This window comes from Urocitellus parryii, chromosome 3 (assembly GCF_045843805.1).
Source record: "Urocitellus parryii isolate mUroPar1 chromosome 3, mUroPar1.hap1, whole genome shotgun sequence".
Lineage (NCBI taxonomy): Eukaryota > Metazoa > Chordata > Mammalia > Rodentia > Sciuridae > Urocitellus > Urocitellus parryii.
Genome location: NC_135533.1, coordinates 219,479,229 through 219,502,346, shown reverse-complemented (window position 1 = coordinate 219,502,346; position 23,118 = coordinate 219,479,229). Strand labels below are relative to the sequence as shown.

General features: G+C 63.3%; 3 protein-coding genes across 5 annotated transcripts; all 3 read left to right on the top strand.

Moving 5' to 3' along the window:
* The first annotated feature begins 60 nt into the window (after window positions 1–60).
* Cirbp (cold inducible RNA binding protein) lies at window positions 61–4,613 on the top strand. 2 transcript variants are annotated; one of them, XM_026413946.2, is made up of 7 exons: window positions 61–164; window positions 1,180–1,288; window positions 1,365–1,471; window positions 1,567–1,705; window positions 1,792–1,873; window positions 2,293–2,363; window positions 4,525–4,613. In XM_026413946.2, exons 2-7 carry the CDS (start codon window positions 1,186–1,188, stop codon window positions 4,527–4,529), a joined length of 507 nt encoding a protein of 168 aa, XP_026269731.1. In that variant the 5' UTR covers window positions 61–164; window positions 1,180–1,185; the 3' UTR covers window positions 4,530–4,613. The 2 variants fall into 2 exon arrangements, with proteins under 2 accessions (XP_026269731.1, XP_026269730.1); XM_026413945.2 differs by lacking the exon at window positions 4,525–4,613 and adding an exon at window positions 2,723–3,579.
* Fam174c (family with sequence similarity 174 member C) lies at window positions 4,542–7,738 on the top strand. 2 transcript variants are annotated; one of them, XR_013343379.1, is made up of 3 exons: window positions 4,542–4,631; window positions 5,114–5,728; window positions 6,476–6,563. XR_013343379.1 is itself a non-coding variant. In XM_026413947.1 (3 exons), coding segments are annotated over exons 1-3 (381 nt in total). In that variant the 5' UTR covers window positions 4,857–5,008; the 3' UTR covers window positions 7,354–7,738. The 2 variants fall into 2 exon arrangements, 1 of the variants encoding a protein (XP_026269732.1); XM_026413947.1 differs by lacking the exon at window positions 4,542–4,631 and adding an exon at window positions 7,353–7,738 and having other exon boundaries at window positions 4,857–5,268; window positions 6,476–6,595.
* A 4,398-nt stretch (window positions 7,739–12,136) lies between these two features.
* Window positions 12,137–21,778, top strand: Efna2 (ephrin A2). The gene is made up of 4 exons (XM_026414002.2): window positions 12,137–12,277; window positions 19,287–19,600; window positions 20,334–20,399; window positions 20,635–21,778. The coding sequence occupies exons 1-4, from the start codon at window positions 12,138–12,140 to the stop codon at window positions 20,754–20,756; spliced, it is 642 nt and encodes a 213-aa protein (XP_026269787.1). The 5' UTR covers window position 12,137; the 3' UTR covers window positions 20,757–21,778.
* The last annotated feature ends 1,340 nt before the right edge of the window (window positions 21,779–23,118 follow it).

The following is a 23,118-nucleotide window of genomic DNA, read 5'->3' as shown; positions in this document are numbered from 1 at the left end:
ATTGGCTTACGAGGTTCAAGGGGCGGGTTTGGGGGGGCGGGGCCCGGCGGCAGCATATATCAGACCGGGCACGGGGCGCCCCCCCCTCACTCGCGCGTTAGGAGGCTCGGGTCGGTGTGGTGTGCCGTCTTCCCGCTCGCGTCAGGGACCTGCCCGACTCAGCGGTGAGGGCCCTGGCGGCACCGACTCCGAGGGGCCCGGGCGGTGGGCGGCCTGAGACGCCCAGGCAAAGCGGGGCCGCGGCGGCACGCCCCTGGGAGGGGGCGGTGCCGGGGCGGGCCCGGGGTGGAGTCCGTCCCGCCGGCGGCGAGGGGCAGCGGGAGACCGGGTCCTGCGTTGGCCTGAGGGCGTTTCCCCTGAGACCCGGGCCCCCGGCTTAGCGGGCCCTGCTCAAAATGGCGGCCGCGAGCTCCAGGCTGCGCCAGCGAAATGGCGGGAGTGCCGAGTGCCCGGATGGAGTGGCGCAGGGCGTGCGCGTGGCGCATGCGCCGGGGCTGAGTAGAGGGCGGGGCCACGGGGCGCGTGGAGGCCCGTCCCGGGTTGTGGGCCGGGGCGGCGCGCACCCCGTGGCTCCCGCTCCACGAGCCTCTGTTTTCCTCTCCCCATGTGGTAGCACATTTAAAAGGACGCCAGGCCGGGCGCGCTCAGTGTGTGTGAGGCGACAGCCCCTGGCGTGGCCTATGAGTCCCGCTCCTCGTTTCTGGACCTTTGGGCAGTGGTCCTCCCCAGCCAATAAATGCTTTGTCCAAGTCGACATGCCCCGCCCCTCTAAGTAGCCGCGTTCCCTGAAAGCCAGGTTTCCCGTCACAGCCGAGACTCCGCCCCAGAGCGGGGCGGCCTCCCAGACGGCACCCTCGGGGCGTCGTACAGTGATCGAAAGCACCTTCCAGTCCGGCCCCTCAGTCGGCAGACAGGCAGTGGCCAGGGTGGGAATTCGCTCCCTGCCCGCGCGCGGGGCGCGGCCGAGCGCCGCCCAGCCCCGCTCGGTGGGCGGGAGGCCCCGCCCGCGGCGCGCCCGGGGCGGCCGGTGGGTGGAGCTGGCCCCGAGGCGGCGGGCCGCGGCCGGGTGTGGGGCCGCTGAGCCGAGGGGGCCGGGGAGCTCCCGGAGGGCGGGTCGGCGGTGCGCGGGAGGAAAGGGAGCCGCGAGCGACGCTTTGAAAGGTTCTGGTTGTGCCGCAGGCCGCCATGGCGTCGGACGAAGGCAAACTTTTCGTGGGCGGGCTCAGTTTTGACACCAACGAGCAGTCGCTGGAGCAGGTCTTCTCGAAGTACGGACAGATCTCGGAAGGTAAGCGGGCCGAGCGGCGGGCTGCTGGCCCCCCCTGTGCCTGCTGGGCTCTGACCAGGTCTTCTCTCCTGCCCAGTGGTGGTGGTGAAAGACAGGGAGACCCAGCGATCGCGAGGCTTTGGCTTTGTCACCTTTGAGAACATCGATGATGCCAAGGACGCCATGATGGCCATGAATGGGAAGGTGAGGGCTGGCCTCTGCGGGTCACTGCCGAGTGGGAGTGCTGTTTCCTAAGGTGCCAGGCACAGGGGTTGACTGCGCTACCCTCTGCTCTCCAGTCTGTGGACGGGCGGCAGATCCGAGTTGACCAGGCTGGCAAGTCATCTGACAACCGATCCCGAGGGTACCGAGGTGGCTCTACTGGAGGCCGGGGCTTCTTCCGTGGGGGCCGGGGCCGGGGCCGTGGGTTCTCCAGAGGTGAGTGCGGCAGTGCGGGGGCCCAGTGGAGTGCGGCTGGTGTGAGCGGTGCTAATCCTCTTTTTGGTTCTGTTTGTCTTCTACAGGGGGAGGGGACAGAGGCTATGGGGGTGGCCGGTTTGAGTCCCGGAGTGGGGGCTACGGAGGCTCCAGAGACTACTACAGCAGGTGAGGAGGTGCAGAGCCTGGGTGGGCTTAAGGGAGGCTGTTGAGGGTTGGTCCTGGGAGGGTGCTCCCCACGTGGCATGGCAAAAGCTGGCAGGCTGGTAGACAGGAGAGGTGAGGAAGTGGCAGAAGCAGGAGTGGAAGGAGTGCTCAGATCATGGAAGTGGGAGGCCCAGGGAGTATGGCTGGTAGCAGGGGTTTTTTGTTTTTGTTTTGTTTTTCATTTTTCTTATGCTAGTGATGGAACCCAGAGCAAGACAAGCGCTAACCTCAACCCTGAGATGGCAATTTTTGACAGTAACCAAGTTTGCTCTGCTTCTCCTGCCATGGGCAGCTGGTTTGAGAGCTGGAGCTCTATTGGTATAGGCTTGAGCTTAAGTAGTCCAGGTGTCCTTTAGCACCCATGTATCTCTTCCCCACAGTCGGAGTCAGGGTGGTGGCTACGGTGACCGGAGCTCAGGCGGTTCCTACAGAGACAGCTATGACAGTTACGGTAAGTCTCGCTCCAAGGGTGCCACATTCTGTGACTGTGGTGGGAGCTCAGTAAACCCTGGCGCCCTCCAACTTAGGCTCCATGCTCAGACCTTGTCACTCTGCTTGCCCGTAAGGAACAAGTCTGTCCTTTCAGCTGTTTCTACTGTAAAGCTCAAAAACCAGTCAGTGACCAAAGGAAAGGGAGTGTGAGGGAGCCGCCGTGCAGTCCAGCATAGGTGCATGTGTGCCGCTGCGGCCTCCCTCCCCTGGCTGTGGGGGGGTGGTTGCTCCCGAGGCCCTCCGGTCTGGATGGGAGTGGATGCTGCATCTTGCTGCGTGCTTCAGCGCCTTTACACTGTGCCTGCTTCTTGTCCTCAGCTACACACAACGAGTAAAAATCCTTCCTGCTCAAGATCGTCCTTCCAATGGCTGTGTATTTAAAGATTTTGGGAGCTTCGCTGAATCGTTAATGTGTAGTGAACACACCTCCTTGTATGCCCACTTTTGTAGTCATTTCAGTTCTGATCTTGTCAACCCAGCCTGACTGCTTCTGACCCCCAAGATGGCCTCATTACTAGACTTTTCTTTTTTAAGGAAGCGCTGTCCGTTTTTAAAGGTTTTAAAAACGTTTTGAAAAGCACTTCAGATTTTATTTTTTACCATGAGCCATGGGTTTTTAAAAAAACACTTGCAGGGTTGTGTGGTTTTTGTTTTTGCAGTGCTGGGGTTGGAACCCAGAGCCTCATGCATGCAAGGCAAGTGCTCTACCACTGAGCCACACCCCGGCCCTGTTGTGTGGGTTGTTGGTTACTGGTTTTTTTGGTTTCGGATTTTTTTGGTTGTGTTCCTTTTTTTGTTCTTAGTGGGGTCACCTGGCGAAGTTGGGTGCCCCATCACTTCTCTGAGATCACGTGGACTCTGACTCCGCTCTCTGTCGGAAGCTGAGCAAGCTGTGGCTTTTCCAACTCTGTGTAACGTTTCTGAGTGTAGCGTGGTAGGACACTGCTCCGGGCTGCCCTGGAGCCCCGCCTGCACGCTCATCTGTGCTGTGTGCGCCCCACAGTAGAGGTGCAGACGTCCCTGCAGAGGTTCTTGAAGATGTTTATTTATATTGTCCTTTTTTACTGGAAGACGTATGCATACTCCATCGATGTTGTATTTGCAGTGGCTAAGGAATTCTTGTACGCAGTTTTCTTTGGCTTTACGAAGCCGATTAAAAGACCGTGTGAAACGAACCTTGCTCTGACAATTTCCCTTTCATTGCACAACACACGCTCTCGCAGTCAGACCTGAGCAAGCACAGAGCAGCTGGAGCACAGCGAGCATAGGTCTGCGGGCCCTAGCTGAGGCCTGAAGGGAGCTAGAGGAGGAAGGCAGGGTAAAATGACCCAGTCGGGCCTTGTGGACAGCTGAAAGCCACCTCCCGTTAGGAGAGCCAGGTGGGTGCCGGGAGGAGCAGCTCAGCCCGCAGAGCGCCCTGGTGCCTCTGGTGATGGCAGCCGCCGGAGGGCTTGATGGGGCGGGCACCTGAGCAGGGACAGCCAGCGCTTAGACACCTGACCGGACGGCCTTAGCCTAGCAGCAGGGCAGAGAGGGACAGCGCAGTGCCCTGACCACAGCCTGGGCTGGTAGGCTAGCTCTGCCTGCCTCACGAGTTCTGAGCGTTCTCTGCTAGCCTATGAAGCTGCAGCCCTCGGAGGACAGACGTTGTGCGCCCACAGAACCTCCGAGACCAGCGGCTCCCTGGGCTAGCGCGCAGTGCACTAGCCTGTACTGAGGTAACGCGTCCGCGGTCCGCCTCCCTCCTAGAGCTCGAGTCCCGCACCACCGGGGACGGCTCCGTGGACTGCTTTTGGTTCTCCTTTTTTATTTTCAAGTCAAGCTAGAACTAAAGTCAGGCCTGGTCGTCGGCCCTGCCCTCTGCGGCCAGCCGGGGCCTCGGGCGGGCCAGGCCCCGGAGCGCCCGGCCGTGCGGACAGCTGGCAGCCTGTCCAGACTCCGCAGCTGCCGCCCTAGACCCCCGAGCCCGCGCCGGACTCTGAGCGGCTCGGCGCTGTCTGGAGAGGCCAAGGCCGGCCCGGTAGGGGCCGCCTGGGGCCCGCGGCCGAGGTTGCAGGGCGGCCGGGAGGGGCAGCAGCCCTGCCCAGGGACGCGGCTGTAACGCTCCTTTGCTTTGGCAGGGTGAAGGCGGCCCGCACGGACGCAGCAGCGATGACCTCGGGTCGCGCCCAGGAAGGCCACACCAGAAGGACAGCGAGACCAGCCGCCTGCCTCCCGGCTCGTCGCCGTAAGTGCCCCAGAGCCGGCCGGGGGCTGCCCGCGGCTCTCGCGGAACGGAGCTTCGCCGCGGGCCATGGTCGGTGCAGCAGCAAGAGCCGGGCGGCCGGCGGGGCTGGCGCGGCGGGGCGCGCGGTCTGAATAAAGGGCGTGTGTCACCCAGAAAGCGCGTGTCTGCTTCGGGGTGCGGCGCGGGAGCGGCGGGAGGCCGGGGGCGGGGCGGGGCGGGGCCGGGGGCTGGCCGGCGCGGGGCACTGTGGGTAACGTGGCCGTCTGAAGGGGACTTCCGATCGGGTGCCCCGCCCCCCGCCGGCTATAGGCCGGCACCGCCCACGCGCGTCTGAGTGGCAGCCTTAAGCAGAGGCGGGGCACCGCTTCCGCCGGGCCATGGGGCCGCGCGTGCCGCCGGCGCTGTTGCTGCTGCTGCCGGCGCTGCTTTGCTGGGCTGAGGACGCTGCGCCGTCTCAGCCCGCGCCCGCGCCCTCGCCGCAGCCCGCCACGACGAACGGGAGCCTGCCGGACGAGCCACACAACAGAACGCATGCGTGGGTTCCGGGCGCGCAGGGCTCGGCGCTGCTGCGCTCCTTCTACGTGCTCACGGGCCTCTGTGGCCTGGCGGCGCTCTACTTCCTCATCCGGGCATTCAGGTTCGTCAGGCGGAAGTTGTTGCCGCTGCCCTTCGGAAGCCAATTGGCACATGTCACGTGTGGGGGCGGGGCCATGCTGCCACGTGGCTCCCCCACAGCGAGTAGCGGGTTTTGGTAGTTCTCACCAGCGAGGGGTAGTGTGGGGTGGTGCTGCTTTTTAGGCGGATGGCATGGACGGTCCCTCCTTCCCTGGAGGACACCAAGAGATTGCTTCTCTGCTCTCTTGCGTATGGCAGCCACGTGTGTCCTGTCCTATTTTCTGGTACTGCTCTTAGCACTGCATAGAGACTCTCCAGGCCCCCAGGGACCCGCTGCCTGGTGTTCGCCTGCTACAACTGGCCTCTGGTCAAGCCCTCTGCGGCCCTTTGGGTCCTCTTGCTCTCCCCACCCCTGTGTAGGACTTGTGCGTTGGAGCCTGCCCCTTCATTCTGGGTTCTCCTGATTGACTTCCCCTAGAAAGGTGAGAAGCGCCTGTCCTTCCCCGTGGCCCTCGTCTCTGTTGTGCCTCTGGGGCACTCTGGAGCTGTTCTCTGGAAGGGCCCTCATCACATCGGTGGTGATGTCCCTTCTGATCGTCATCCAAGCACAATCTTGTAGTTCTTGGTGGAGAGCCTTCACCTCCTGACTCCGTTGCGTATGCCCATTCATTATATCTGTCTCTCCGTTTCTCTGGTATGACCACCGGCAGGCAGGCAGGGGCTTGGGCCCACAGTCCTCTGCTTAGGGCACTGGTGGACTCTTAACTCTGCTCCGGGACTCTCTGTCAGTAAACTGGGAGCCGGAACATCATCATTTTCTTGTGGTCTTGGCACAGGGGAAGTGGGGGTGAGTTGAGGAATGTGTTCACTTGCTGTTGCTGCAGGGACAGTTTTTATTTTCCCCTTAGGGAGGATTGAACGCAGGTGTACTTTACAAGAGAGCTACCCCCAACCCTTTTTTTAAAGTTTTGAGACAGTGTCAGTTGCTCAGCTAGGCTGGAACTTGGAATTCTCCTACCTCAGTTGGGATGACAAGCGTGTGCTACCACATCCAGCAGTACGAAAGCGTTTAGTAATAATCCTCATGGCTTTTACAATGTGAAGGAAACAGACATGATTGGGCTGGATGCAGCAGGACTCTGGGGGTGGGAATGGGCACAACAGTGAGGGCCAGGGGCAGAGACGGAGAGAGCAGACACAGCCACTGAGTGTGTCTGGACCATGTGCAGGTTGAAGAAACCACAACGGAGAAGGTATGGGCTCCTGGCCAACACTGAGGACCCCACCGAGATGGCCTCACTGGACAGTGGTGATGAGGAGACTGTCTTTGAGACAAGGAACCTGAGATGGTAGGAAAGTCCTCCTTTACCTCCAGGGGCCCCAGTTAAGGCCAAGCTGATCTGAAGACTTGAGAGAAATAGCAGGACTTGGTGGGGGTGCAGGCGACCCATGGGGCCATTGATACAGTCACTGGGACATTGATGCTAAGGCCACCACCCCCTTGGGCAACCTTGCTTTCTCTCCAGGTTCCCGTTTCCTTCTCTTTAAGATGGGAAAGAGGGTTGGGGATGTGGCTGGGTGGTAGCATACACCAGGCTCCCATTTCCAGCATGGCAAAAGTAAATAAAGAGAGGTGGGGAGACTGCCACACTGACCATGGGCCCCACATTGATGAATAAGGTCAGCATTCAAGGTGGAGGGTTGTGGCAGGCTCATGGGCAGCATTTGACAGGACCAGTCTTGGAGATCCAGGCAGAGGGATCATGGGGGCAAAAGCCGGGGAGCCAGAAGGGAGTATTGCTTGCATGGGGGAGGGTGGGGCCTCAGCAGGTATTAGCATGGCTGCTATGGGGACCCCTCCTGCTGGAACTGGACAGACATGGAGGATTAGGAGACCAACGGGCAAAGCAACGTGGAGCATGATTCTGTTTTCAGATCCCCAGAAGGGAGGCAGACTTAAGCCTGGCAGCCCCTCTGCAGTGTCTTCTACCACCCCCTCTTGGAGGAACCCCTTCCAGCAAGGGGGCATTTGGGGAGGGTGCACCTGGTGGGCTGCCCTCCTTTGAGCACAGCACACCTCACCTCCCTCTCTCTCTTGCCTTCCAGATGCTGAAGGGGGCAGGCGTTCTCATGGGCCACAGGGGAAGGGCGAGAGACAGCCCAGCTCTGTCCTCAGGCTTTGGTGCCACCCAGCACTCTGGTCGGAGCCTGCGCAGCCTGTCCAAAGCCTGCTTGATCCCAACCTGGACAACAGGGCCTTACCTCCCCAGATGCTGCCTTAGCCTGGCAAAAGGAAGTATGTTGAAACCTGGGGGCCCCCAACCACCACTGGGGACTCTTGAGGTCCCCCAGCTTGACTTGTACCACACCCTACACCCTTCTTGCGTGGAGATGTGGCAGCCCTGTACTGAGGCCTGGTGGGCAGATGGACTGAGGGATTGGTCTCAGAGCATGTTTGTGCTGGGCTGGGGACAATAAATGAGGCATTGGCTAATGTGTCTGGCGTCTACCCTGCCTTGACTCCAGGCCTCAGTGCCCAGGTGTGATGGGTGAAGGATGGGGATCTCTGCTCCAGGATTCCCTTGGCTATGCTACCTATAGCCTGGGGGTCAAGAGCCATGCATCTCAATCTTCTAGCACCTTGGGGGAGTTCCAGAGGAGTCCTGGTGTGGTGGCTGAGCCGCCTGAGGCCCATGTGCCACTCCTCATCATGCCCCTGTATTCCCATCACCAGCTAAGGACCGGCAGAGTCCACCTCTATAGAGTCCAGGTCTCCTTAGAGATGAACCTGCCCCACTGGCTGAAGTCCTTTTCACCATGTGACGTGGGATTGCCACCAGGTGGCAGCCTTGTACTAACTGGCTGTCCCCTGGCTTTCCAGGAGCCGAGCTGTCATGGGGAAGCAGGTCCTGTGGGGCTGTTTCTCTGAGCCCCCTCCTCATGTGCACCACTGCAGCACAGAGGAGCATCCCCTGCCCTTCCCATCTGTTTGCCTGCCTGGTCCTTCTCTGCTCAGCCACCACCCCCAGGATGCTCTCCCTGACTGCACCACCAGCTTGTTCTGGCTCCTTGGATGGGCTCCTTCAGGGAAGGTTGGGAGGCCACAGGGGCCGCCAGAGCACCAGGGAGTAGCTGACACAGTTGGGAGTCTTGGGCAAGCCCTGGTTACTGCTTCATATCTGTGTGGGTCTGGCACAGAGCCCGGTGCCCTTGTGTCTCTGCAACTGTTCCCTTCACTGTGATCAGCTCTTGTCTGTGCGTCAGACCCCGTGGGACACATTTTTAACAGGCATGAAGTCTGTCCTGGCCCCCCACCCTGTGATCTGCACCCCTCTCCCAGAGCTCTGAGCCATTTCTCAAGCTTCAAAAGGCACATTAATTACTCTAATGAGGTCAAGAGAGACCCAGCTCTGCCATCCAGAGCCGGGAACACCACCCCTTCCCCCCCCTGCTGCCTCCCCTGCCGGGTGGAGGGTGAGCACCGCCCGTCTGTCCCTGTGCCTGTCAGCCCATCAGCCGCCACCCCCAGCATTAGTGTGGAGTAATTGGCAGCCCCCGCCAAGGTTAATGCACTATTAGCTGAGAGTCATCCACGGCTAACAGCCAGGAGAGGGGCCTGCAGTGCCAGCAGAAGGGCCCGGACCCCTCAGCCTGAGGGGAGCAGAGGGGCTCCCAGCACTGCTGCACTTCAAGTGTACAAACACTTGCACATGTAGGTGCAAGGCAGGCTGTGGAAATGGAGCCTGGGACTGGGTTATGTGTGCAGGGGTCACAACCCCTACCTTCACAAAGTGTGGCTGTGTGGATGCTAAGCCCCGAGCCAGACCTGAGGTCTCTGGCATGGTCGCTGCTCCTCTGAGAAACACCTCTTTTGCTGTTAGGATTACACAGATGTCCGGGCCTCAGACCATGTATAACTGCACACTCCTGCATGACACCCAGGAAGTTCTGGACAGTCGTCCCACTGGAGGGAGAGTGGTGTGGAGGGGGTGAAGGAGGGAGGGAAAGGGGGTAGGAAGCAGGGAGGATGAGGAGGGTGGGAAGTACCAGAGGTAGGGTGGCAGTTGAAGTCCCCTCCCCCCTCCATGGCTGGAACCTGAGGATCCACACTGAGATTCGGGGCCTGACTGGACACAAGTGGCATTTTAATCGGCAGGAGGAAGGGACACATCTAGACTCCCTGACCCCCAGTGGGTACACTGGGCTGGGTACAGACACTGTCCACAAAAGTGCCCCTTCCACAGGTGCCCTGCTGGACTTGCTAGTGCTGCCTGGCAGAGCTGGGGCTTCTGAAACTGCCCCAGCTGGAGCTGACGGTGGGTCGGGTCCACTTGACTCTGTGATGAGACCTTGGATGGCTGAGGGCTGCTGGTCTGGGTCCCATGCCCTGCAGCCTGGCCCTGTGGGTGAGCCAGGGGCCCAGGCTGGGTCTGGATAGGAAGACCTTCCCCCAGTGTCCAGCAAACACCTGGGCCCAAGAATTCACACCCAGGTGTATGGGGGTGGGCCCCCATCAGAGTCCTTCTACTGGGTCTGGGCTGGTGGCTGGCCCCTAACCCTGGATAACTCCTGACACGGACCCTTGTCCATAAAGTGAACCTGACCTCTGACCCTTGACTCCAAGGGAAACCTAAGTCCAGAGTGGCCCTTAACCTGGCTGACCACTGGCTAGCTGATTCTCCAGGCTGGGGCAGCCCCTGCCCAGGAGGGAAGAGGACTTTGGGGTTCCCCTGTTACCCCCCTGGCAGGGCAGGGTCCCCTGGAACAGCCTTAAGGGGGCAGGCTTGGAGCCCTCCCTCTCCTCCCGGCCAATTCTCAGGAGTGCCTGGCGGGCACAGGGAGGTTGAATGGGGGACGCGCCGCCTTTGTTCCTGTCCCTGCTTGGGCTCTGACCTTGAGAGAGACAAGAACAGAGGAGAGTGAGCTTCTGCTCAAATCCGCTCGGCGGTGGCGGCTCATGCCTTGGTGGCCCCTGCATGCAAATGAGCAGACCCAGGCCTTTGCCCAGGGTCCTCTCCTCTGTGCCCTTGTGGTTCTCCCCATGCAGGTCAAGGCCTGCTGGGTCTGACCGATCAGACTGCCTGTCCACCCCCACCCCAGCAGGGTGGCTCCTGTCTTGGCAGAGGGGCTTTGGGAATGCCCACCTTTGCCAGCAGAATGCCCCTGGGCCCTCTGTGTCCTTCGTGAGTTCCAGCCACACCTCCACTCAAGACACCCTCTCTGGGAAAGGCCACCTTTCTGCTCCCCAGTGAGCCAGACCATGCCAGGCCCCCAGGACACCTTTCTGGGGACCAGGGAGGTTATAACCCCACACTCTCAGTGAAGGCCCTTTCGGGTGACCCCAGACCTGCCTCGGCCTGTCTTCCTCCATCCAGCCACCTGGGCCAACCTGGGGCCTTCAAATTGGATCATCTGTGGTTGGGTCAGGGGACAGGATCTCAAGGCCAGAACACCCAGAACTGACAAAACAGCCCCCACCCAGGACTGGGACAGGAAGCCAAGGGAAGGAGAGACTTCCAGGTCCGGACCAAGGGTGGGCTGTGTGGCCTGCGGGAAGGGGGCAAGGAAGGAGCTCTGGGGCCATGTGACAAATCCCTACACATACCACAGGCTTGTGGTTGCGGGTCCATTTGCCATCTCCACGCTGCTGGGTACAGGTGAGTTCCCTGCTCTCCAGATCTCAGAGTCCCTTGAGGAGTTTGGAGAGTCCCTCACACTGGGGCCTTCCAGGGTCCCGATGGCTCCCAGCGTGGAGCCCCCAGCCCTGCAGTGTCTACAAATTGAAGTGAAGCAAACCTGAAGAGTAGAACCTGCTGGAGGCCACTGGCCCATTCTAGCTGCACCTGGTGACAGCGTCCCCTCCATAAGCTCAAGAGTTTGGCCAGAAAGGCTGTGGTAGGAATGAGAGCAGAAGCAGATGACAGACCCCTGGTTTCTCCAGGAAAGGGAGAGGTCCCTCTGAGGTCCCTGAACAGGCTGGACCCTGGGGCTTTTGCACAAGCTGTGCCCTCCACCAGGACCACCCTCCCTGTCCTGCTGTGTGTTGACTTATTTGCTGTTGGCCCGGATCTCATTCTCAGCTTCTGGATACCATCCCGAGCTGCTACAGCCCAGGATCTTGACCACCTACTGTGTTCCTAGCATCCTTAGGTGTCTACTGGATGTGGTGTACACGCCAGAGAAGGAACAGGCTCCAGGTTCAGAGAGAGGAAGCGAGGCCCTGGGAAAGGCAGCAGAGGACGCTGCGGGCTTCAGTCCACTGGACTCCAAAGCGCTCAGAGTTGTCCGGGTCTGATTCAGGACTTTTATGACCAGTTGATGTTTGAACCCCTGGTGAGGGCGCGCCTTGCACCTCTTACGTGGCTTGGGGTGGAGCTCTGCAGAGGGCCTGCTGCAGTGCACGGAGGGGCTAGAGCCCTGTGTCCCCGTCCCCGCGGGCGGCAACGTTGGCCCCGGAACACACACCCCCCCCCGCAGAGTTGGGGTCATTGCAGCGGGACCCTGTGGATCCAGCAAAACGACGCGGGCCGTTTCGCGGTCTGGCCAGGGCGGGGCGCGGCGGGGGCTGGAGCCCCCAGCCCAGCCCAGCCCCGCGCAGCCCGGCGCGGCGGGAGGGGGCGCCCGCGGCCCGGCCGGCGCTCAGGCGGGACAAAGGCCGGAGTCGGCCCCTCCCTGACGGGCTGCGAGTCCGCGCGCGGCCGGGTCCGCGCCCGGGGCCGCCCGCCGCCGCGCCCCGCCGCCGCCTGGCTTCTCGGCGGCCGAGGTCGCGCGCGCGGAGGCGGGGCGGCGGGATCTCCAAGCGCGCCGCGCGCTCCGCCCGCTCGGCAGCGGCGGAGGAGGCGGAGACGCGGGCAGGCGGCGGCCGGAGAGCGCGGCGGCCGGACCGGGGCCATGGCGCCCGCGCACCGCCCGCTGCTGCCACTGCTGCTGCTGCTGCTACCGCTGCCGCCGCCTCCGCCCTGCGCGCGCGCTGAGGACGCCCGCGCCAACGCGGACCGCTACGCTGTGTACTGGAACCGCAGCAACCCCAGGTGAGCGCGGCACCGGGACCCCGGCCCCGGCTCCCACGCCGGCCTCCCCGAGGCCACAGCCCCACGCCCCGCGCTGTCGCTGGGTGGGCGCGCGGGGACCCCGGGGAGTGCCGGGCCCTGGAGTTCCGGGGACTAGTGCGCCTAGTGCAGAACCCCCCAGGGCGACCTACTCCCGAGCAGACTAGAGCGCCCACGTCTTCCAGAGTTTGGGGAACCCCTCTGGCACTCTCTGAAGCCGGGCACCCCTTCAGTCCCCTCCCCGGGCTTGGGGGATCCCTAATGCACTGCCTCTCTGGGGTTCCCCCAAGAGCTGAGGAATTGGTGGAGATCCCTAGGGACTTTGACACCCAGGGGTCCCAGGAGGTTGGAGACTGGCCGTAGGGTGAGGGGTCTGCCGGAGCGTCCTGTGGGAGGTGCCCCAGATGAACTTGGGGAAGTTGGAATGTCCCTCCCTACCTCACATTTACTCCAGTGGGGGACCTAGTCCTGGCTTTATAGGGACAGGGAGGCTGAGGGACCAGAGGGGCTGGGCTCAGTGTGGGAGGTGCAATGGGGTACCTTCCTTCATCCTCTGAGGCTGATGGGGAAACTGAGGTGCAGAGGGGCTGGCTCAAGGTCAATATGAGGGGAGCAGAGCTGGGGCTGGAGGGGTGGCTGGGTCCCAGCCTGCCGCACCCGGAGGAGGGGCCCCACCCGCGGCCGCACAGTCCCACAATCCCACCCCAGTCCATGCTGAGCACCGAGTACCACTGGAGGATGACAGCAGCCCCTGTTAGTCCAAGTGGGAAAAGTTGACTGGCCACTGAACAGGTCCTGCACATCCACAGAACCTCTGGGCTGTTGGTCTCAGTGGCCAGAGAGGACGGGGGTCCTGTGGGGGCCAGGGCTTCAGGACTCCTGAGGCTGGTGTTCAGCCCGCACACCGCCGCTCAAGGCTGGTCAGGCTGCACACAGGGGCCTCCCTGCTCCATGCCCCTCTGCCACCGGCCGCTTTCTCTCCAGGTCCCGGCTGCTTCCTGTGCCGGCCAAGCTGCCCTCCTGAGCAGCGGTCTCCTCTTGTCCTTGCTGTTGCCTGTTATCCCAAACCTGTGGTGGAAAGTTGCATAAAGGGCTTTCTTTGAGGCAGATTCTGGGAGAGGGCAGCCAGTGTCCTGCTGTGGGGTAGGCAGCACCCTCAGACCTACCCTGTCTATGCAGGTCCAAGGGATTGGGCCCCCAGGGCAGGGACCGAGGCCCCAGAGGGACAGCAGGCCGTGGCAGAGCTCATCCCACTGCACCACATGTGGGTTTGATTAAGGCTCTTCCCTGTTGCTGGCCGCTGGCCGCACGGGAGCCCAGCGAGCTGCGCTTCAGCCCAAGTTTTTGGTTTCAGCTCCGGAATCTCCATCCCAGCGTGGCCTGTCCTTTGTTCTGGTGAACACTGGAGGAACAGGGACTGGGGAAGGAAGGGGGTGTCAGGGCCACCCCGCTGACCCCACCTGCCGCAGGGCCAAGGGCAGTGGGCTGGACCCCCTGCCAGGGGATGGAGATGGCGCTTTGGTGCCCGCCACGGTGCCCAGTGCCGGCCTGTGGGCCACCTCCTGAAGCTGTGTGACCCGACAGCCCCGAGGGCATGGCCTGGCAGTCAGAACTGAGCCCCAGAGCAGGGTGGGGGGAAGGGGGGTCCTCCTGCTCCTGCCGGGGCAGGCAGGGTGCCGCTGACCCTGCCCAGCACCATGCAGCGGGCCCAGGACCAGCATGGCCACCTCGCCCAGGAAACCGGGATCTGTCCAGAGGGAAGCTTTGCCATTGACATGGGGGGTTCTCGGCAGCCCGGGGAGCCCTCCCGAGATCATGCCAGGGGTGACCGGGTGAGCAGGGGCCCAGCAGGCGCACCAGGAGGGCTGGCCTCGGCTCCGGCCACCCAGGGGACCCAGCGATGGGGTTGTCGGCCTGGGGAGGCCCGCAGAACCGGGGTGGATGGATGTCTGAGCAGAGATGGGTGGTGACTCTGGATGGAGGTCCCCAAGTCAGAGTGGGGCACACAAAAGGCATGCTGATCAGGGTGGCAGAGGTGGGGCAGCAGGTTCCCACAGGGGACAGAGCATGCAGCCACTGAGGGACTGAATGGGAGACCCACCGGTCCCAGCCGTCCACGGGCCACCCCTGTACCAAGTGCATATGTGTCCCCAAGTGACATCCTATTGTGAAGTGACCAACCTGTGCACACACATCATGAGGTCCTGGAGGGAGCCCCACACCCGCTACTACCCGGCTGCCACAGGGTAGGGCGCATAGGCCAGCACCCGTACTGGCCAGTCCCCACCTGGACTGAGCCCCCTTGAGCCAGCCGCTGGGCATCTCTGGGCCTGTCACCAGCCGGGCTGGACTGGGCAGGGGTCCCTGGCTTGGCTTTGGGCTGGCTGCCCTCCTGCCCTGGCCACGGCATTTTGTGCGTGCTGGGGCTATGCTTGTGTTTGTGATGTGTGCGAGCACCTGGGGGTTGCACGGGGCCGTGGTTGTGCCTGTAGCTGCATGTGGCCACGTGTGCTCTTGTCTCTGGTGTGCAAGTGTCCTGGGGTCCCAGGAGGTGTGTGTCCATGAGTGGGGCACACGTGTGTCCATGAGGCAGAGTGCCGCAGAAGTCTACGTGCACACGACACCAGCCTCTGGCGTTTTTGCACACGTGCCTGTGTGATGTGCACTGAGCGTGTGTGTGCCTGCCTGTGTGGTGCACCCACTTTGCACACACATCTGCACAGAGTGCCTACGTGCTGGGCTGCACAGACACGTCTGCGAGCAAGTGCACACGCGTGTGTCGGTGCGAGGCCGGCGTAGGCTTGTGTCGGTGGCTGCAGAGCGTGCCTGTAGGGCTCTGCTCCAGCTGCCCGGAGCAGTCCAGCCATGACCTTGCTACTTGCTCCGGCTCCCCTGGCGACAGGAAAGGGGGCCACTGAGGCCTAGAGCAGGCATCACACAGGACCCCTTCTGTCCACTCAAGTCCCCTCCTGCCTTCCTGGAGGTGCCGATTCAGGAGGGGGGCTCTCGGGTGGGCGCCCACCCCAGTGCCTGTGGCTGGGTGCCCTTGTCATGTGGGCCACAAGAAGCGTCCCTCCTGGACACCAGGTAGGAGAATGGCGGTGGGGCCAGGACCTGCTCTCCGAGGGCTGGCCTTTCCCTGTGGTGGAGGTGACCGGGTGTCCCTGCGGTGGCTGCTGGCCTTGCTCAGCCTCCGGGGCAGCTGGCTTTGAAGGGACTGTGCTTTGCCGGCTGCCTGTGGTTCTGTTCTGTGTGTCTGCTCCTCCATCAGCCCAGGGAGGCCGCCGAGCCAGGCGGTGGCCGGGGAGGGGACTGGGAGGCCGTGGAAACCAGGGCATGGACTCGAGGCCCAGAGGCTTGCCAGCCCATCAGACCCCTGCCTCCTCTGAGGACGCATAGGGGGAGGACAGGCGTGGAGCCCAGGGCTGAGGCCCCTGCCAAGAGGAGACTGAAGGTGTGCCCATGGTCCAGAGGGGCAGCGTGCTCTGACCTGCAGCCAGCCCCAGTCCACACAGAGCCACCCAAGTCAACCTCCCAGGCACGGCAGGTTTTGGTGCCCCGTCCCAGGCCTGCCCCCCCTTCCTTCCCATGATGGCGTCCGCCGTCACGCCCTGCCACCACAGCCCTGGCCCCTCAGTGCTGAGGAAGCCCCTGTCCAGGGTCCCTCAGCCCCTGGGCCAGTTGCTGACACAGTGTCACCTCATCTCTGGGGCCGGGGGTCAGGCAAGGGGCACTGTCCACCTCTGACCTCCTGTGCCCCAGTGGCGATCCCCTGGAGGGTCAGTAGGGGCCTCTCACGGGTCTCTTAGGGTCATGGGGTGGTGGACGCCGCTCTAGGACAGTGGGAAAAAGCACTTGTGGGGCCAGTAGCTTCTTTTCCTGGTCTGAGCTGGCTGGTGGACGAGGGGATAGGACCCCACACCACAAGCTCCTACAAGTAAGTGCCCCTTCTGCTCCCTGGGACCAGCCATGGCCAGCCTCACGCCCTCTACTTGCTTTGGGGGAATTTATCTTCCGGTGCTGGGTCCAGAACTGGCCCGGCTCTGTTCCCTGCCTGGGCAGGCCATGCCAGGGGAGGGGGCAGAGCCAGTGTCCAGCCCCACGGCCACCGTGAGGCCAGACACGGCAGGAAGCTCAGCACAGGCCAGGGGAGAGGCCAGGGGGTGTTTGACCTCTGTGGCCCAGCCAGCCTGGCAGTCTTGTCCCCACCCCGTCCCTGAGTCCACTGAGTGCCAGGTGCCCACCATGTGACCCACAGACCCTGCCCCCAGCTCCGCCCTTCCCTGGGCCACCCTCCCTGGGCCCTGGTGCCCGCTCCACAGATGAGGCAGTCCTAGGACCCCGACTCGTCTGCGCTGGGCACGTCAGGGCTGCCTCCTGTGGGGTCTGGCTGAGGAGCAGAGGGGTAGCTCTGGGCACGGAGGCGGCAGGGAGGAGGCCCAGGACAGCCCACCTTCTGGACCTGCCTGTGCCCGCCTGGCCTTTCCTTCCTCCCCTGTGGCCTCAAAGGCCCTGGGGTGGCTGAGGCCCACGCTGAGCCTTGGGACCCTCTCTGCTGGGTCGCTGGGCCACCCGGGCACCCGCAGTGTGACTAGACCCAGCAGAGAGACGGCGATGGCCACAGAGGAGCTGGAGAGGTGGCGCCGGAGACCCACCTGGAGCCTGGTGGGAAGGCCCCCCCCCCCCCCGGGGTCCGACTGCTGCCCCCTCTGTGTCCAGGCTGGCAGTCCAGCCCCACCCTACCCTTCCTGCCTGAGACTCCTGACTAGTCGCTTTGCCGTGGGCATCTCATGCCGTGCCTGCCGACGGCACTGCTGAGCCGCTGGCCGCAGGGATGCTGGTAGTGGCCGGCAGGGTCCGGGTGGCCAGGGAACCCTGGCAGGCACCTGGACCTGGGCAGTGGCAGAAGGGGCTGCTGGGCTGGGGGAGGCGTGAGAGAGCCTCTCCCTCAGCTGGGAAGCCCCGTATGGGAAAGAGAAGCCCCCGCATCTGTCCTGCACAGGGGGCCAGCACAGGGGTCTTCCCCGGGCTAGCCCATCTGGGCCCCCATCCCCCAGGCCCCTGGAGGAGGCAACCCTCGACCTCAGCATCTCAGAGCCCTCCAGACCTTGGGCTTTTCAATTCACTTGTTCAGTCAACACCACTGTATGGAGTGCCTGGGCTGGCCTCAGGGTGGGGCAGAGAAGACAGCAATTGATGTGAAGGTGTGAATAGGGACGGTGTCAAGTTGGGATACTGGGTGGGGGACTTTTCAAGCACCAGAACAGCATCGGCAAAGGCCCTGAGGTGGGAGTGGAGCCAGCCAGAGGCTGATGCTTCAGGAAGGGGTGGGCAGAGGGGCAGACAAGTGCCTGAGGGGTGTGGATTGTATTCTGAGCACTGAGGAGGAATGGATGGCTTTGGGTCAGCAGGCAGTGGACAGACTGACATTCAGAAAAGATGTCCGTGGACTCAGGGAAGCCCTGTAGGCCCTCACAGTGGCCTCGAGAGCCCCCACATCTGGATCTACCAAGATTCCCGCTTAAGGAATTAAAACCAGAACAGGGCTGCGTCCGACTCGGGACCAGTGGAGGACGGGACCTGGAATGGTTCACCGACTCACCTTCCAGAGTCTGACCAGGAAACATCTTGCTCCTTCCAGCTGTGGGTGTCGCAGGGCTGGGACAGGGTGGGGGAAACTGAGGGCCAGGGGTGGGCGTGGTCCAGGTGCCCGTACCTGGGGACCCTGCCCGGTGGGTGCTGGGCCACTGACACACCAGCCTGTGGGCAGCTGGGCTCTCCCTGGGGCCGGGGAGGCACGCCAGTGAGCTGACGAAGCCTGGGACAGACATGCCTGTCCGAGGGGCTCGAGGTGAGGGTCAGGAGGCCCTGAGCCAGGGTGAGCCCCTGGGTCCTCGCAGCCCCGGCTCCCTGCTGCGCCCTCCGGGTGTCCTTGTCCCTGGCCTTGGTCGGCTCCCGGGAGGACGACAGTGGGGCCCAGCAGCATGAGGAGGGGCTGCAGGGAGGCCGGGTGGGAGGCCCTGGGCTCCCGCCTGAGCTTCTCCACAGCTGGACCCCAGCCCAGGAGGTCGAGAGCTGGACCCAGCGGGGAAACTGAGGTGCCGGCGGGGGCTCCTGTGGCCTGGTTCCCGTCCAGGCCCGACCCTTGTCCCCTCCCTGGGCTGCCTCAGGGAGCCGTGCCAGTGACTGTGCCAGTGGCCCGGAGGCGTGGGGGCGGCGGCCTCAGTTTCCCCAGCGGTGCCCGCCTGGCCCTGCGCCAGGACCTTTCATGTGGTAATGAGTCCCTCCCAAGGCCCCTTCCTGCGGCTGCCCCGGGGAGCCCTCCAGCAGATCTGAGGACCTTGCCGCTGTAGCCCCAGGCGCTGATGGCAGAGGCTCTCCCTGTGACGAGTGACCTCCATCCTCCAGAAAGGGCCGGGCCAGTGGGCTCCCTGGAGGAAGGGGCATGGCCCCAGGACGGGGGGGGGGGGGGGGCAGGTGTGGGAAGCCAAGGGCCCGTGGGTGGCAGAGGAGGGGGCAGCTGCAGATTCCAGGGCCTTGGGCGGGATCATCAGAGAAGGCGGGAGGTGTGCTGGGATGGCACAGTGTGGACGGGTGGGGCAGGCGTCCAGGGCTCTGCTGAGCCGGCCGGTGAGGGTAAAGGGGACCCAGGGAAGGGTGGGTGTCTGCACGGGAGCCTGACCCTGCAGGGAAACCGAGGCTGCGTTGGCCTGGAGCTGCCCCATCCTGGCCGCCCTGCTTGGCAGGTGGAAGTGAGGGGCGCCGAGGGTGGGCAGGGGGCCTGGGGGAGTCTGTTCCCCTGGGGTGGGCCTCAGTGTGCAGACCCCGGAGGCCTGGACCGCAGGGCAGGAGGCCGCTGCCCGGCCCAGGCCCGCTCCCCTGTGGCCCGCTAGGGTGTCCTTCCGCTGGTGCAGCGTGAGCCTCACCCGGGCGGCCGGGCCGGGGCGGCCCCTCCCCGCCCGCGCCCCTGCGCTGACGCTGACCCCCGCAGGTTCCACGCGGGCGCGGCGGGCGGCGGCGGCGGCTACACGGTGGAGGTGAGCATCAACGACTACCTGGACATCTACTGCCCGCACTACGGGGCGCCGCTGCCGCCGGCCGAGCGCATGGAGCACTACGTGCTGTACATGGTCAACGGCGAGGGCCACGCCTCCTGCGACCACCGCCAGCGCGGCTTCAAGCGCTGGGAGTGCAACCGGCCCGCGGCGCCCGGGGGCCCGCTCAAGTTCTCGGAGAAGTTCCAGCTCTTCACGCCCTTCTCGCTGGGCTTCGAGTTCCGGCCCGGGCAGGAGTACTACTACATCTGTGAGTGGCCGCCGCTCGGGAGGGAGCAGTGTCACGTTTCCTTGGCGATGGGAGTGCCATGAAGACGATTATCGCCATTAGTGTGTGATCTTCATCTCCAGCGGGAGGAGCCTCTGGGGTGGGGCAGAGGCGCTGACCTGGCTGTGGGCACACCCCGGGGAGTCCCTGACCTGGCTGGACACTGGTTCCCAGGTTGGGGCAGGGGCTCAGCGACATAGCGCCTGCTTAGCATCTGCCAGACCCTGGTTCTGTCCCCAGCCCCACAAAAAAAGAAAAATGGAAACAAAAAGAAGGGTTTCTAGAGCACCTGCTGTGCCGGGCAGGCCACTGCGAGGTGACCGCGCAGCCCACTGCGGAGGTGACTTGGCCACAGGCCCCCCGGGGAACAGGGGCTGGGACCTGGCTCCATTATTTGGCTACACCAGTTTTTTGCTGACAGACACCAGAGAGTCAGTGTCCATTATTTTTGGACTTCACCTTATGCTGGGCTAGAGTGAGGCCCAGCAGGACAGGGACACACACAGCCTCGGGCTCTGGGATCAGGTGGGGCAGAGAGGGCAGCCCTGGACATGTGCAGGAGGACTGTGGGAAGCAGGGCCTTGTGCCTGGGGCTTGGATGTCGACTGGGAGTTTTGTGAATGGACTCCCCGTCTGGGGTCAGGGGCTACTCGGCCCCGGGAGAGCTCAGGCATCCGGAGCCCGCGGCCCACTCACTCTCTGGCTTCCCTTCCAGCTGCCACACCTCCTAACGCTGTGGACCGGCCCTGTCTGCGACTCAAGGTCTATGTGCGGCCCACCAGTAAGTGCCCAGGGAGCCAGCAGGACCCAGGTCCCTCCACCCTGTGTCCTCCACCCACAGGACCTGTGAGGGGTCCCGAGGGCCTGGTTGGGGTGGTCCCCACTCGGCCCCTGGAGTCCCTGGCTTCAGCCGTGGCTGGGCAGGCCCCGCCCCGAGCCTCCACATCCCCTGGTGCAGACATTTCCGACGTCTGTGGCCAGGCCCCCCTGACGGTGCCATCTCCTGTGTCCCCCAGACGAGACTTTGTACGAGGCCCCCGAGCCGATCTTCACCAGTAACAACTCCTGCGGCGGGCTGGCTGGCTGCCGCCTCTTCCTGAGCTCTGTCCCTGTGCTGTGGACCCTCCTGGGCTCCTAGTCCTGGCCTGAAGGATGCCAGCCTCCTGGGACGCCCACCTGGACTGCCCAGCCTCGGCTCTCCCCACCTGGCCACGGCTGCTCTGAGACCAAATAGAGACGCTGCTTCTCCCTCCGCGGTGCTGCCTGCCAGGAGGGGCCAGCCAGGATCCCTGGTGCCCCTGGGGCACCAGGTGTGGGCACAGCCCCTGACCGAGCCATCTCCCCGGTCCCTCGTGCCGACCCTTGTTTTCTCAGTGTATGTTTCAGGGTTGGGTCAGAAAGACTGAAATGTCTGATTTAATTTATTCCCTGCTGTGGCCAGTGCTGCGGAAGAAAGCAGAACTGGTGGGCGGGTCCCGGCCCAGGGAGGAATCCAGGGACACCAGGTCTGCTCACCCCTCCACTCTGCAGCCCGTTTGCTGGGTCCTGGCTGGAGCCACACCCGCAGACCAGCGAGTCTGAGCCAGAAGAGAGCCTGGTCCGAACCCCCACTTGTGGCCCAGGGGCTCCCTGCCAGCTCCCGATGACCCTCCGGGGTCAGGGCCTTCCACAGAGGACCCCGGCAGGCCCGCTGCCCGGCAGGGCCTCTCCAAGGCCGAGAAGGTGCTGTTTCTGTAAATAGAGCTGGCGAGTGTGTACCGTGATCATTTTCATGTATTCCTGAGGGTGGGCCCGCCAGACCTTTGTTTTCAGCCCTTGGTTGGGGTCTTTTATTTCGGCGGGGGGTGGGGGGACGTTTTAGAATAGAGGCAACACTTGGCAATAAGCTCATTTTGTCTGTGGACCCCCCCACCCCCGACCTGATCATGTTTCTGAGGGAAAAAAAATGGATGGAACAGAGGAGGACCACTACCAAAAAAGGCAGCCCCTCCCCAAAGACGGGTTCATGAAGGAAACGAGGCGTTTATACAGATTTCGTATTTCTACCGCCCTTCCTGGCTGTGTTTTCTAGATATTATATAAATATATATTGTGTAGGGTGCCGGAGGCCGGCTCCGAGGCCCGGGGACGCGGGGGCTTTTGTAGGGCTGGAGGATGAGGGCGGAGGCACTGCCAGGCCTGGAGCTGGCACTGGGGCTCCCTCCCATCACAATTGACTTTGGATTCTGTATTTTTTTATAATAAAATGCATAAACCCCAAAGGTGTGTCCGTCTGGGCTGTGGAGCGCTTTACCTCGCGGACCGGGAGGCGGGCCTGAGGTTGCCAGGGAAACGGGGGTGTCCTGGCACATCACAGTGGAGCCTGGGGGTTCCTGCGTGGGTGGGGCTGGCCCTGAGTGTGCGCCTCGGGGAGGCACCTGCGGACCTCAGTTTCCCTCGCTGGGAAATGGGAACGGCCACCTGCCCTCTGGATCAGCCAGGCAGACGGAGGGCTGGTACCTGGCTGGCCCTACACAACAGGAGTCTGTGGGTGCCCATCCCAACACCCCTGTGCACACAGGAGGCCCTGCCTCTCCCCAGCTTCCACTGCTGAGCTGTGGCCGTGACTCGGTTTCCCCACCAGCCCCAACCAGGCCCGGTCTGCTGTCTGAGCCCCGGGCCCAGGGAATGAGGCACAGAGGCTGCTGGCCTCCGGCTGGCAGGTGGCCCTGCCGAGGGGCCGCAGTCCTCGCAGCCCACTGCCGCCTGTCTCCCACCCGCGGGACGACGGCTTCTTGGGCACAATTAACCCAGAGGGAACGTTCTCAGCCCATTAATGCAGCCGCGCTGGGCCGCGACGGGGTCTGCCTCCTAATGAGGCCGAGCTGCCACAAAGGGCCCTGTGTGCACCGCCCTGCCCCTGCCCAGCACACCAGGGGCACAGACACCGCCCACTCTGAGGACCGTGGGGTGGCCCAGGGATCCCCCACAGCACAGAGGGGGAGCCCAGGCTCAGGGAACCCGGACAGCCCAGCCCGGACCCAGGAGATGCAGGGTGGTGGCAGCGGCACGTCATCAACAGCAGGTCTCTGAGGTGGCAGTCTCAGCCTGTTCGTCCACGGCAAGTGGGCTTCCTGGGTTTCAGGACAGCCACAGGCTTGGGCCTCCAGCTCCTCTAGTTCTAGAACATTCTGTCGCCCCAGAAGGAAGTCCTTCCCCAGCTCGGCACCAGGTCTACGCCCCATCTCTGGTCTCCTGTCCTGGACTCTCCTGTTACTAGGTCACAAGCTGTGGCCCTGTGTGTCTGGTCCTCAGGTCTGGCCACGCTGCAGTGTGTCACCTCGCTCCTGCCCTGGCCGAGGACACTCCAGCTGTGGATGGACCACCACTTGTGTCCCCATTCATCCATCTATGGACACTTGAGCTGTGTCTGTCTGTAAGCCATTCATGAGAATGTCATTATCTTTATTGTCACCAAGCGAGATTTCACAGGAGGTGACGCTGAGCCGGTCAGTGGGTGG